The sequence below is a fragment of the Hippocampus guttulatus genome, chromosome 13 (genome assembly GCF_054856545.1).
Source record: "Hippocampus guttulatus isolate MCC_2025c chromosome 13, RoL_Hgut_1.0, whole genome shotgun sequence".
Taxonomy (NCBI): domain Eukaryota; kingdom Metazoa; phylum Chordata; class Actinopteri; order Syngnathiformes; family Syngnathidae; genus Hippocampus; species Hippocampus guttulatus.
In genome coordinates this window covers 19473085-19485395 of record NC_141273.1, presented here as the reverse complement: position 1 = coordinate 19485395, position 12311 = coordinate 19473085, and the positions used below count along the sequence as shown (strand labels likewise).

At 44.5% G+C, this 12311-nt stretch overlaps 1 protein-coding gene across 4 annotated transcripts in view; it reads right to left on the bottom strand.

Annotated features, from left to right (window-relative positions):
- atp10d (ATPase phospholipid transporting 10D) overlaps positions 1–12311 on the bottom strand; it is a 91563-nt gene that overhangs the window by 923 nt on the left and 78329 nt on the right. For 2 of the 4 annotated variants that reach the window (XM_086128036.1, XM_086128038.1), the window contains 3 exons: positions 9202–9282; positions 8544–8648; positions 8195–8382 (listed from right to left, as the gene is read on the bottom strand). In XM_086128036.1, the coding sequence (XP_085984162.1) occupies positions 8195–8382; positions 8544–8648; positions 9202–9282 (374 nt within the window). The remainder of the gene's footprint in view (positions 1–8194; positions 8383–8543; positions 8649–9201; positions 9283–12311) is intronic. The other 2 variants (XM_086128037.1, XM_086128039.1) reach the window with 2 other exon arrangements.

Genomic DNA, 12311 nt, shown 5'->3' with positions numbered 1-12311 from the left:
ATTTGCGCTTGAGCAGAGCGCACTAACACACACACTAAGATATCCTTTATTTGTCCCGCAATGGGGAAATTACAATCAGAATTCAGAAAGGAAAACGCTGGGTAGGGAGAGGGAAAAAAAAACAGGATAATTTAAGTCCAGGATAAAAAAAAGACCCTAGCACATAAATAAGCATATGACAGTTACAACAAGTCACAAGACATAACATGTAATAAGGGGGAGGATGAATGGGAAGGGGGGGAGGAGGGGGGTGACCGCGACATGGCCAGCTGCACAGACACACGTGCGCTCTGCAGATCAAACCACGTCACGGGGGAAAAAGAATCGGAGCAATGAACAAGGATGTGTATGCGCGTGTGGTTGTCCAGTTGTGTATGTGTATGCGTGTACAGGTCATAGCTGCTTCGTCGAGGTCTGCTCATCATGAAGACAGTCCCGGCTTATCAGTCCATGGCCGAGAAGGAGGGGGTGATGGTGGGGGCCCTAGATTCCATGCGTACTTCCATCCAGGGGAAAGGGCCAGATAGCGTTGTTTGTTTTGGAGGGAAGGCCGCCAACAATTTCAGACAGCCTTGAGTCTGTGGTCTGTATCTCTTCACTGGCGCCGATCAGCCGAATCCGAAAACTCTTTCCGCAGCGCGGATTCCAACTTCTCCATGTTGTTGTCGATCGCGCGGAGTCGCTCCAAAACCGCAACAATATTGCGGTTGAGCTCAGTCCCCGCTTGATTCTGAGTGTTGGACATTCGCGCCAAACCATCCAGAATGACCGGCAGCTTCTTCACTTCCAATAAAGCCGCTCCCGTCGGTTGATTTTTGCGATAGAACAGAAAGCTGCCAACACCAAACAGCAGCATACCTGTTATCAAAAGGCCAATAATGGAGATGTCTTCCACATCCTCCACGGACAGTATTGCCAGGCACACCGGTCTCCACTTTCTTTTCCAGGGCGTATCCGGCAGCAAATGTCCCCGGAGGGCAAGCAGGCTCCCCACTGCCTGCTCTTTCCGTCGAAACATTTTTGTCGATTGCATCGAGAGACCAGCCAACTAATTCCATGGTTAGTTCTTCGGATGAAAATACGGTAGGAGGCTAGGAAAATGTTAGACAAAGACAGCACAAAGACTAAGTGGCGAGCAGGGAGAGGGTGGGGGGTGAGGGCAGGAGCTGTGCAAAAAGCGTCCGCCTTCGTCGAGAGCCAAGCAGAAACTACCCACACACACACACACAAGCGATCCTGCAGCAGACTGTTTATGATTAGTCAATTAAGGTTGTTTAGACAATTAAGGATGGAGAGACCTGCTTTTGTTCTTATAAGTCTCTCTCTCTCTCTCTCTCTCTCTCTCTCTCACACACACACACACACACACACACACACACACACACACACACAGGCCAGTGATTCAGCTTGTGCAGCAGACGTGTTTATGATTAGTCAATTACGACAATTAAGGATGAAAGAGACCTGCTTTTGTTCTTATAAGCCTCCTCTCTCTCTCTCTCTCTGTCTCTCTCTTTCTCTCAGCAACACACAAACACTCACCTGCGAGCCCATGCGTGCACGCACACACCCGTGCCCCACGTGGACCTTCCGCGCGAGAGCAGAGTGCGCACACACTAGCACGCATAGTAAACAACACTTAGACACTGATTTTTGCGGACTTCCAAAAAAAATATATATACACACAGTATATATACAGGTATATATATTTTTTATGAATGTTTGAAAAAATCCGTGATGCACCGACGCCGCGATAAACGAACCGCGAAATAGCGAGGGATCACTGTACACCCAGAATTTGCTCAATACAAAACGCATCCGCTTAAAAGCCGCAAGTTACATTTAGCCATAAAATCAAATACATTGACCATTTTGTATTATGGTAATAGTCATAGGTCTCCAAGTTCTAACATGCGATATTTGCAATGAAAGAGGTGACAGAGATGGATTTGTTAAAAAACTTTTATTTACCCAAAACACTGGTGGATGCTTGGAGATTTTAATCCCTTATTCTGCAGCCCTGCCAGCATGACTTTGCTTCCATTACCGACTGTTCTCTCAACCAATCTAAAATAATCACTTGGGCTACGGCAAGTGATGAGGAAGAGGCATACTTTGCATTTTGAAATACAGCAAAAAGATTGCCGACCAACACATCAAGCCCAACCACGACATGACACGACATGACAACATGGAGTTGGTGCCACTCACTTTCGACATCCTGGTGAACCACACTGTAGAGAAAGGGACCAGGACAGTACCGATACGCACAATGGGGCACGTGTAATCGGCTTTTACTGTTGTGCTTGGTTGCCGTGGTAATGGACAGAAACGGCCAAAGTGAAGTTGCGAGTGCCGTGGGAGCGATGGCGAACACGGGTTTCCAAAGACTGGGAGGCAGCACCGGGCGAGTGACGCCACAAAAGCCGGCATCCTTTCTGAGGACCCGCATGGCAACTCTCGAGACTGACTCTAACAATGACATGAAGGAACCTGGCATATTTGATTCTGAACAGTTGTTTATTTCGGATACAGAAGATTAGGACTTTGAATGTATTTGAGGATGAGGATTGATAAAAAACAATATGAGTACATTGTCAAATACTTCAACGAAGTACAACCATACCAGTTTTGCTGCCGCTGCCTTTTTAAAAACATGCACGCTACCATATTTTTTTAAGCAAAAGTACATTTTACCATGCCTGTATCCAATAACAAAATGCGTCTTGTGTATGTGATTAAACAGACATGGCACCCGTCACTGACACTTTGCTTTTTAATGCAGTGCGCCGTATGGTTGTGAAATTAAGGTACTGTATATCATCTATATTCACTCCTGCACAGCCACGTACTGCTATACACACACTTTTGTGTAGGGCATGTTCGGAAATTCACCCTTACGCTTGTGCATTACTCTGACGGTGTGTGTTCGGAAAGGAAAAGTGCACTCCGATCCCATTATTTTCCGAACGCAGCCTATGATCCAAACCAGGGGTGCACAACCAGTCGATCGCGATTGACCGGTAGCCCGAGGACTATTCCCAAGTTGATCGCAAAGGAGTGTAGAGAGAAATGGGGGGCGGGGGGATGTGTGTTTGTGTGCGCATTATTGTTGGTGATGATTGATGATATATGTTGGTGTTAGTGCACACTGCACCCGAAGCATCCTATTTGAATCTTTCACAAAAAAAAAGTATTCCAAAAAATTAAAGAAAAAAGCAGGTCACATCTAACCTACGGTGGTACATGACCTGCATTACCGGAAGTTGTTCGTGGTCAGCAGTCTGCAATTGCAGTTTGCGATCAAAGCTGTTGCAATACTTCTTTTTTCATTATTCCCTTTAAAATTTTGTTTCATCTGCAATTCACAGATGGCACTGGCAAGCAATGGGAATCTGGAGCGCTACAATAATTTAAATTGGTACACGTGAGCTACGATAGTCATGTTTTTGCACTTAGCATCCTGCAAAAGTCAGGTCTCGACAAAGATAGGCAGTGAATTCCTTTTCACAAACCCACGAACTCTTGTATCTACTTTCTTGTATCTACTTTATTTTTAAGTTTCGTTCAGGTTAGGAGCCGTTATAGTTGTGGCTCATCATGGCATGCACGTGTGCATGGGTGCGCGCGCGTGTGTGTGTGTGTGTGTGAGCGCGGTAATAGGTTGATCGGGGGAGGTTGGTTGCTTGTAAAGTAGATCTTCGGTGAAAAGATGTTGGGCACCTCTGTTCTAAATCAATCAGAAACTCGTGCTTGAAATGCTTCCATCTGTGCTACTTGACGCACCGTGTCCCCAGTTGAGGTGCCTGATGCATGCACCGACACTCCATTTTTGGTTCACTCGGAATTTAAAAACAAAGCAGATGACTTGCTACCTGGAACATCATACATCAGTTTCTGTGAGGACGTGTGTTCTGTCCCCAATTTACAGTTAATCTAAGTTTGAATGTTTTATTTAAATTACACTGAAGTAACGTTAATATTTCTATGCTAGAGTATTTTCTTTATACAACGTAACTTTATTGATTCATTGCAAGCAGCGTAGTTCACAACTGGACGTGACATCATGAAAGCGGAAGACACGTACGCGGAAGCAGAAAGTGGAGCGATAGATCGTCACCAAGAGAGAAACGTATGGTAGTCAAGTTTAATCCAGCACAATCCACATACATCTCACGCCTTTGGTAGCATCGTGGGTATGTACAAGTTTGTTTTGTTATTGGTGAACAGTTCTGTGGCACTTGGTGTTAGAAATGCTGCTCGACAATGTAAAAAAAAGAACATGTTAGGGTTTGAGCTAGCGCTCGCTAATTGTGTTAGCACCATGACGTCTCGCTAATGTCGCGATTGAGGTAATGTTATTTTATTCCGTTGGTTGTGGATTCAAAGTAATATTGTATTTTATGTTCCAGTTTCACCTTTTTCTGCATCATTAAACCTGTGGACTAAGAATAACGTCTTCAGAGTCGTGGTGTAGAAGATGCGTTTAGCTGACTGTCCAATTCTGGCCGAGACAGTACAACGTGTGTACCAACAAACTCCTTCTGTTCCTTTACCAATAACAGGCCATGGTTTACTGCCAAACTCAGGCAACATAGAAAAGCGAAAGAGGCTGCATTTAGAAGTGGAGATAGGGCACTGTACAAACACGCCCGAAATCAATTGACAAAGGAAATTAACATCGCAAACAGAAGCAATGCAAAGAGGCTGAAAAACTGTTTTCTGCTAGCCACTCTGCATCTGTGTGAAATGGCCTGAAAGCAATCAAAAACTATAGGACACCATCCCCCGAAGCAGTGAACAATATGGGTCTGGCTGATGAACTAAACATGTTTTTTGTCGATTTGAAAAGGACACCCCCATTTCCCACATATGCCCACCTCTACCAGAAACTACCTCGTTCTCTGCCCGACAGATCCACGAACAGGATGTGAGGCGGCTCTTCAAGCAGCAGAAGATCAAGAAATCTGCGGGGCCCGACAAAGTGTCCCCCTCCTGCCTGAAAGTCTGTGCTGAACAGCTGGCTCCGGTCTTCACACAAATCTTCAACAGATCCCTGGAGCTGCATGAGGTCCCACCCTGCTTCAAACAGTCTACCATCCTCCCAGTTCCCAAGAAACCAGCAACATCGGAACTGAACGACTATAGACCTGTCGCTCTGACGTCAGTGGTCATAACGTCCTTTCAACGCCTTGTGCTGAACCACCTAAAGAAAATCACCGGACATACTGGACCCTCTGCAGTTTGCCTCCCAGGCAAAGAGGTCTGTGGAGGATGCAGTCAACATAGGGCTACACTACATCCTCAAGCACCTCAACAGCACAGGGACATACACAAGGATCCTGTTTGTGGATTTTAGCTCTGCGTTCAACAGCATCATCCCAGAACTCCTCACCCCCAAACATCTTCACCTCGGTGTGTCCCCTATGATCTGCCAGTGGATCCTCAGCTTCCTGATGGGACGGACACAACAAATGAGGCTGGGAAGGACAACATCATCAACACGCACCACCAGCACTGGAGCCCCGCAGGGATGCGTCCTCTCTCCACTGCTCTTCTCCCTCTAAACAAACGATTGCGCCTCACCACGCCCAGCTGTCAAACTCATAAAGTTCTCAGATGACACCACAGTCATCGGTCTCATCAAAGACGGCGACGAGTCTGCGTACCGACAAGGAGTGGAGCAGCTGGCGCTCTGGTGCAGCCAACACAACCTGGAGCTGAACACGCTCTAGACAGTAGAGATGATCGTGGACTGGAGGAAACGTCCTTCACCACAGCGCCACCACATCACACTATCCAACTGCCCTGGGTCAACTGTCGAGACCTTCAAGTTCCTGGGAATCACAGTCTCCCAGGACATGAAGTGGGAAGTCAACACCATCTCCATCCTGAAAAAGGCCCAGCAGAGGATGTACATCCTGAGGCTGCTGAGGAGGCATGGTCTGCCACAGGAGGTGCTAAGACAGTTCTACACAGCAGCACATCGAATCAGTCCTGTGCTCTTCCATCACTGTTTGGTTTGGGGCCGCCACAAAAAAGGACAAAATCTGACTGCAACGGACAGTGAGAACAGCGGAAAAAATCATTGGCACCGCCCTACCCACTCTTGAGGACTTGCAGACCGCAAGAACAAAGGGCACGGAAAATCCGACTGGACCCCCCCCCACACACACACAACCTGCCCACCACCTTTTCCAGCTCCTCCCCTCAGGCAAGCGCCACCGATCCATGTGCACCAAATCCAGCAGACACTCTAACAGTTTATTCCTTCTAGCCATTAACTCCCTAAACCAGGGGTGCCCGAACTTTTTTGACCGAAGATCCACTTTACGATCAACCTCCCAAGATCGACCCGTTACCGCGCACACGTGCATACGCATGCACGCACACATGCACGCACGCATGCACGCACGTCCGCACGCATGTACGCACACATGCACGTCCACACGCATGCCATGAGCAATAGCCTGAGGCGGATGCATGTGACACACTTATGCAGCCTGTTAACGATCGTAGCTCACGTGTACCGTTTTAAAATGCTTCTCTCGGCCTTCCAGATTCCCATTCTTTGCCCATCCCCTTGGTGAATTGTACAAAACAAATTCTGAATGAGAATAATGATAACGATAAAAGATATAGCGCAACAACTCTGATCACAAGCCTCAACTGCAGACTGCTGAGCGCTAACAACTTCCGGTGATGCAGTCACACGTCACTCTAGGTTAAAGATGACCCGCTTTATTTTCTTTTCTTTTTTAAATACTTTTTGTGAAAGTGAGACTGATAGAATGATTAGGGTGCAGTGTGCATTAACACAAAAATATATTACTAACATGCACAGTGACACAAATGTTTTTTTTCTCCCCTTGACACCCCTCGGACCGACTTGGGACCAGTCCTTGATCTACTGGTCGATTGCTATCGACGTAATGGGCACCCCTGCCCTAATCAGTAACCCAAATCTACCTGTATAGTGGCTCTTTGCAATTTTGCACAACCCTGTGGAACAGCAGTACCGCAACAATCGCTGTAGCTCCAGCTCTGTACTTACTTGAACCATTGTCACTGATCTATATTCCACAGCACCAGACACTTTAAAACGCTGAAGGACATCTGCACAATTGCACACTTATTGTACTACAAATACTGCTCCTGGTCACTTTAAAAAGGTACAATGATTTTCTGCACTGACTGCACAAATGTTATAGTATTGTATTCCACCACTGATCACTTTCGCTCTGCTTGATACTTTGCACATTGTCTCACAGCATTAGGTGGTACTACCGCACAATGGTACCCTTACATTATGGAATGTCTTTCCATACTTATTTGTCATGTCCTTGTTTATGATGATAATATTGGAGCCTGTACTACCGGAGACAAATTCCTTGTGTGTTCTACATACTTGGCCAATAAAGATGATTCTGATTCTGATTACGTTTCCGAACGGCCCGAGTGAACCAGTGTGTATTTCATATTTCTAAACGCACACTTAGTCTCTCACAGCCCACATGCACACTCTGACTGCAAATGGCTGATGAATATTCAGGAAGAGGACAGACTCATACACTTTCATTGATCCACTGTGATGTGTTGGGTAATTTCATTGGTCAGATGTGATGAGACGAAGAGTAAAAGTATTGACTGCTTGAAAAATTCATTAAATAACCATGTGACACAAAACCCGAAACAGTGGGTGGGGAAAAATTAGTGGCTTGTTGTTGGTAAAAATACACTAGTTGAATTCAGTTAAGACTATGGATTCACACATTGTCACATGGGCTGGGCAAAGTCGCCCTCCTACACGGCTAAGTATAAGTACAAGCAACCGTTTTTGCAAGATTAGACCTTCAGCATCGGGCAGAAAAAGGCTCCATGGCAATGTGTTGATCTTTCTAGCATCTACTAAACAGTCCAACTGAGAATATGTCGTTTTCTGGTCATCAATGTTGGAATAGGCGATCATTAAAAAGAAACAGACTGGCAAAAGTTCTCCCAAGCACTTTTCAATGCCTTCACCTTTCATCCACCAAGTAAGCACAGTGGAGGGGAAAGGTTTGGGAGCTGCCAATGGATCCTGTGAGTCAGCTGATGTGAAAGGGCCAGAATTTGGTTGCTCATTTTTTGTTTCCAGTTTTGTAATATAATTTATTCCTGAAACAATGGTATTATCATGCCAAAAATATTATACCTGGGCATCAGTGCTGTCACAGTCGTGAGGGCACACACGATGTAAAAGAGAGGCTGGGACATTTGCAACATCTCTACACCCACAGGGTTAGTGGGAGGACTGCAGGTCAGACAGCAAACGCTGAAGAGCAGCACAAAGACAAAGTACGACCCCGCGCTGACCACCAATACGAAAACATGAATCCACGTCTGCAAAACAACACAAAGGACAGCTTTCTACTTAACTCTCACAAAATGAAACATGTGCACAATCACCAGAGTTGATGACTGACTAGAAAGTCAGTCATGAATTAAAATCATGTGGATGAACACAATGAACTACTGCAGTTTTAAATATAAGATTGTCTGACCAGAGTATGACTTTCAATGACTTGGTGAAGCAAGATGATGAGGAGAGCCGAAGCATTGATTGGTGAGCCAAAGGCCAGCTCTCCAATGTCTGATCCAACGTAAGCCTGATAGACAGATGACAACATCTTAGAATCAGAGAATGACACCGATTTACAGAAAATAATCAAAAGTTCAATATAATCCTGCCTGGAAATATTCGTTCCTGAACAGTAGTCAATTTGCAAAACTTTGTGGTACCCTAGCCAATGAGCACTGGATTACACGTTAGCTTCTGCGTGTATGTGGGTGTGCAAAGCTCCTTTGTTGATGGTCGATGATTTGCAGCACAACTACGAACCAAATTCCAATTAAATTGGGACGTTGTGCTAAACTTAAAAAACGTTTTCAGTCTTCCTTGCCACCTGTCCCAGCTTTTCTGGAGCGTGTTGCAGCTGTAAAATGCTAGGTGAATCATCATTTGATAAAAACAATCACGTTTGAACATTAAATATCTTGCCTTTGAAGTGTATTCAATTAAATATAGGTTGAACATGATTTTCAAATGATTCTAATCTGTTTTTATGTTCAACACAACGTGGAAACTTCATTGGAATTGGGTCCGTATGACTTCGGGAGACATTCAATAAAGGGAAGGCCGACTTCAGTCATTGTACTTACAAAATAAGGCACAAAAAAGCAGACAAGACTTTGGTAAAAGGCATCCAGGACTGTGAACCAGAAGACAAATGGTGGAGAGGCCTGAGGAGAAACAAAATAGATGGGTCAGGAAATAACTGACAACTGTCAGGACATAATTTAGCTTCTCCTTAAAGCTGCAGTGTGACATCTCTGATTTACAAGGATCGACACAGCAACTAAACTAAGCAGCCCACTTATAATTAGCAAATAATAATCATATAAAAAATACAGACTTTTGCTTTCCTCCCAACACTGAGAAGAGAAGATCAACAGTTCCAAAGAAATGGTGTACGTGTGTGTGCGTTTGTATGTGTGTGTGTGTGTGTGTGTGTGTGTGTGCGTGTGTGTGATGTGACTAGAATCTGGAAAAACTCATGACCGTTCGTTTTTCATGGCTCATAACTTAATATGACAGGAAATATGACAAGGCGTATGTAGTAGCGCTTGGCTTCAATGTGACTGCGGTCTGACTGTCTAAAAATTTTGGTAGCGGAAAGACATTACACTCCAATCACGCTGATAAGCGTTTGATAAGAGTTTTTTTCTGCAAAACCGTGCCGAATATTGCCAACAATCATGCCGCTTTGTTACTGCTACTTCAGTACACTAAAATACAGGTCTCGGCTACACATTGAGCAGGAGCCGAGAGTTGCTGTGTCCTGCTTCAAACCTCGCTTTGAAAAGATGTGCATTGCAAAACGTGCTCATTGTAGCCATTAATCCAGACATCATCTTTGATTTTAAAAAAAGTACAAATTATTTTATATATTTTTGTTTTGGTGGTCAAAGCTTATTTTTAATATTGTGGTCCTGAGGTAATGTTGGTGATTAGTTTGAATGCATTATTAGTTATTGATTTTATGTAATTTTATTTTTCAGTACCGTATGGTTTGACATGAGCAGTCAAAAAATATTTATTGTTAAAGATTTAATGTTATTTTTGAATTTCAGATGCACTTTAAATCTTTTCTGTTCCAGTTACGAAAGCTATTCTTTGTTGTAAATTGGTCCATAAAGTTGGTCCATATTTCTTTCTTTTATACGTTAATAAGGATACAGTGTGATGCAAAGATGTACTTATAACAACTTTACAGACAAATTATACTATTTATAGTCGTGGGGGGGGGCAAGAAGTTTTCCTCTTCCTTGGGGGGGCATGACGGTAAATAATTGAGAACCACTGGATTGATTACAGACCAGAATCCTGTGTGAGCAGCTACTATTCTGCCTGCGGCAGACAATCGCCTTTCAACAATGCTTTCTCACCACTCCTCTCCCACGAGCCAAGAAGGAGCAAGTATGGGCTCATCTCATTTGTCGATTGCAGCATAATCAGTCCTGGCTCCTCCCTGCTCTGTTTACATGCTAGCACCTCTCACCCAAAATTCTATCGATGAGGAGGGAGATTGTGAAAGGAGCTCGGTGGGAGAAGTTACGAATGTTTGGGGTAATGAGTCAAAGACTCCTCGATGTTATCATTTCATTGGAGACCTCTGCTAAATATGACGTCACGTCATTTATGCAGGTCACAAATGCACTGTCTGCTTGTCATGAGTCTTTTATTTATATATATATATATATATATATATATATATATATATATATTAGAGCTGTCAGTTTAGCGCATTTTTATTGGCATTAGTTTAAATGAATTTTAACGGGATTAAATTTTTTCTCGGGAGATTAAAGCCGGCACATGTCACAAGCGGATGTTACGTTGCTCGATAAATACACAAGAAACAATACAACAAGCGCGCTGCAGAAGTCCACGCCCATGTCTGTTTTGCCAGCCACGGCAGCGCGAGACACCGAAAACGGATACTTAAAGAGTTTATGAATGGAAAGTTTACTTTTAAAAAGTTGCCAGATTGCTCCACTGACAAGACCAAAGTTATCTGTTCTTCTCTCTCTCTGTATCATACAGGTATACGATGTATGCCACTGACGCGATTGTTACTTGTTTGGAACTATTTTGTGTGGAAGGTTACAGTGTTCTGTGTCCATATAAATAGAGCGGGTGGAGCTTCTCTGTGTTCGTCTGACAGTGACAGTGCGCTGCAGTGGTAGCGACCTAGCGAAAATAAAACGTCTCCAGTGTTGTCATCGAACCGAGTGTAGTCATTCGAAATGAGGTCTACACAAAACCGTAGAGCAGGGGTGGGCAACTATTTTCCCGGGGGGGGGCCAAATGAGAAGCAGAAAATATTGTGGAGGGCCGGGCCAAAAGTTAGAAATAGAAATAGAAAATAAAGAAGATAGCACAATGTCTTTGTATGCCAGTAATAATGTAACATTCTCCTCCACCATCACACTCAGCACCGGTTCTCCTCAAGGATGTGTACTGAGCCCCCTGTTGTTCACGCTCCACACATTTGACTGCTCTCCGACTCTTATTAGCGGTCCAGTTTGCGGAAAGTTTTTAACATGATAACAATCAAACCATTCTAGGAAATGTTCATTTACTCGAGCCACAAGCAATTCACTCTGAGCATGGAAATTGCCAGAATCGGACTGAGTGAGAACCGCTTCCTTGTTTTTCAAAGTCTCGTAGATTTGAGTCTTTCCGACTCCAGGCGTCTCCTGAATGTTTCGTACTTTGTTACCCGCTTCGTTTAATCAGATACATATCACTTTCCCTTCCATGGTCATTACTCTCTCCCTCTTTCTTCGTCTTCCCCTCCCTCCCTGTGCTCTGCAACTTGAAGTAACTGCGCCACCTTGTGTTGAAATACCTGTCATTACAAGTCCAAACGAAATGAATGCAATCAAACCTTAATTGTGCACCAATCTTCGGCGGGCCGGATTAAAAAGACCAACGGGCCGGATCCGGCCCGCGGGCTGTAGTTTGCCCACCCATGCCGTAGAGAGACTTCCGCGCAAGAACGACCAACACAATCAACATAGCCTGACTGTGTTAGGGGGAATGGTTTGCCCCAGCAGCACGGGGGAAGTGCGTGCGCTTGTTTGTACGGCCGGCAGTTTTGAATACAGCGGCACATAATGAACACTGGTGTCCGGTGTCTCGTTATTCTTCAATAAACATACAGAAACAGACTGCTGTGTTCAAAGCAAACTTGAGAAAAATGAAG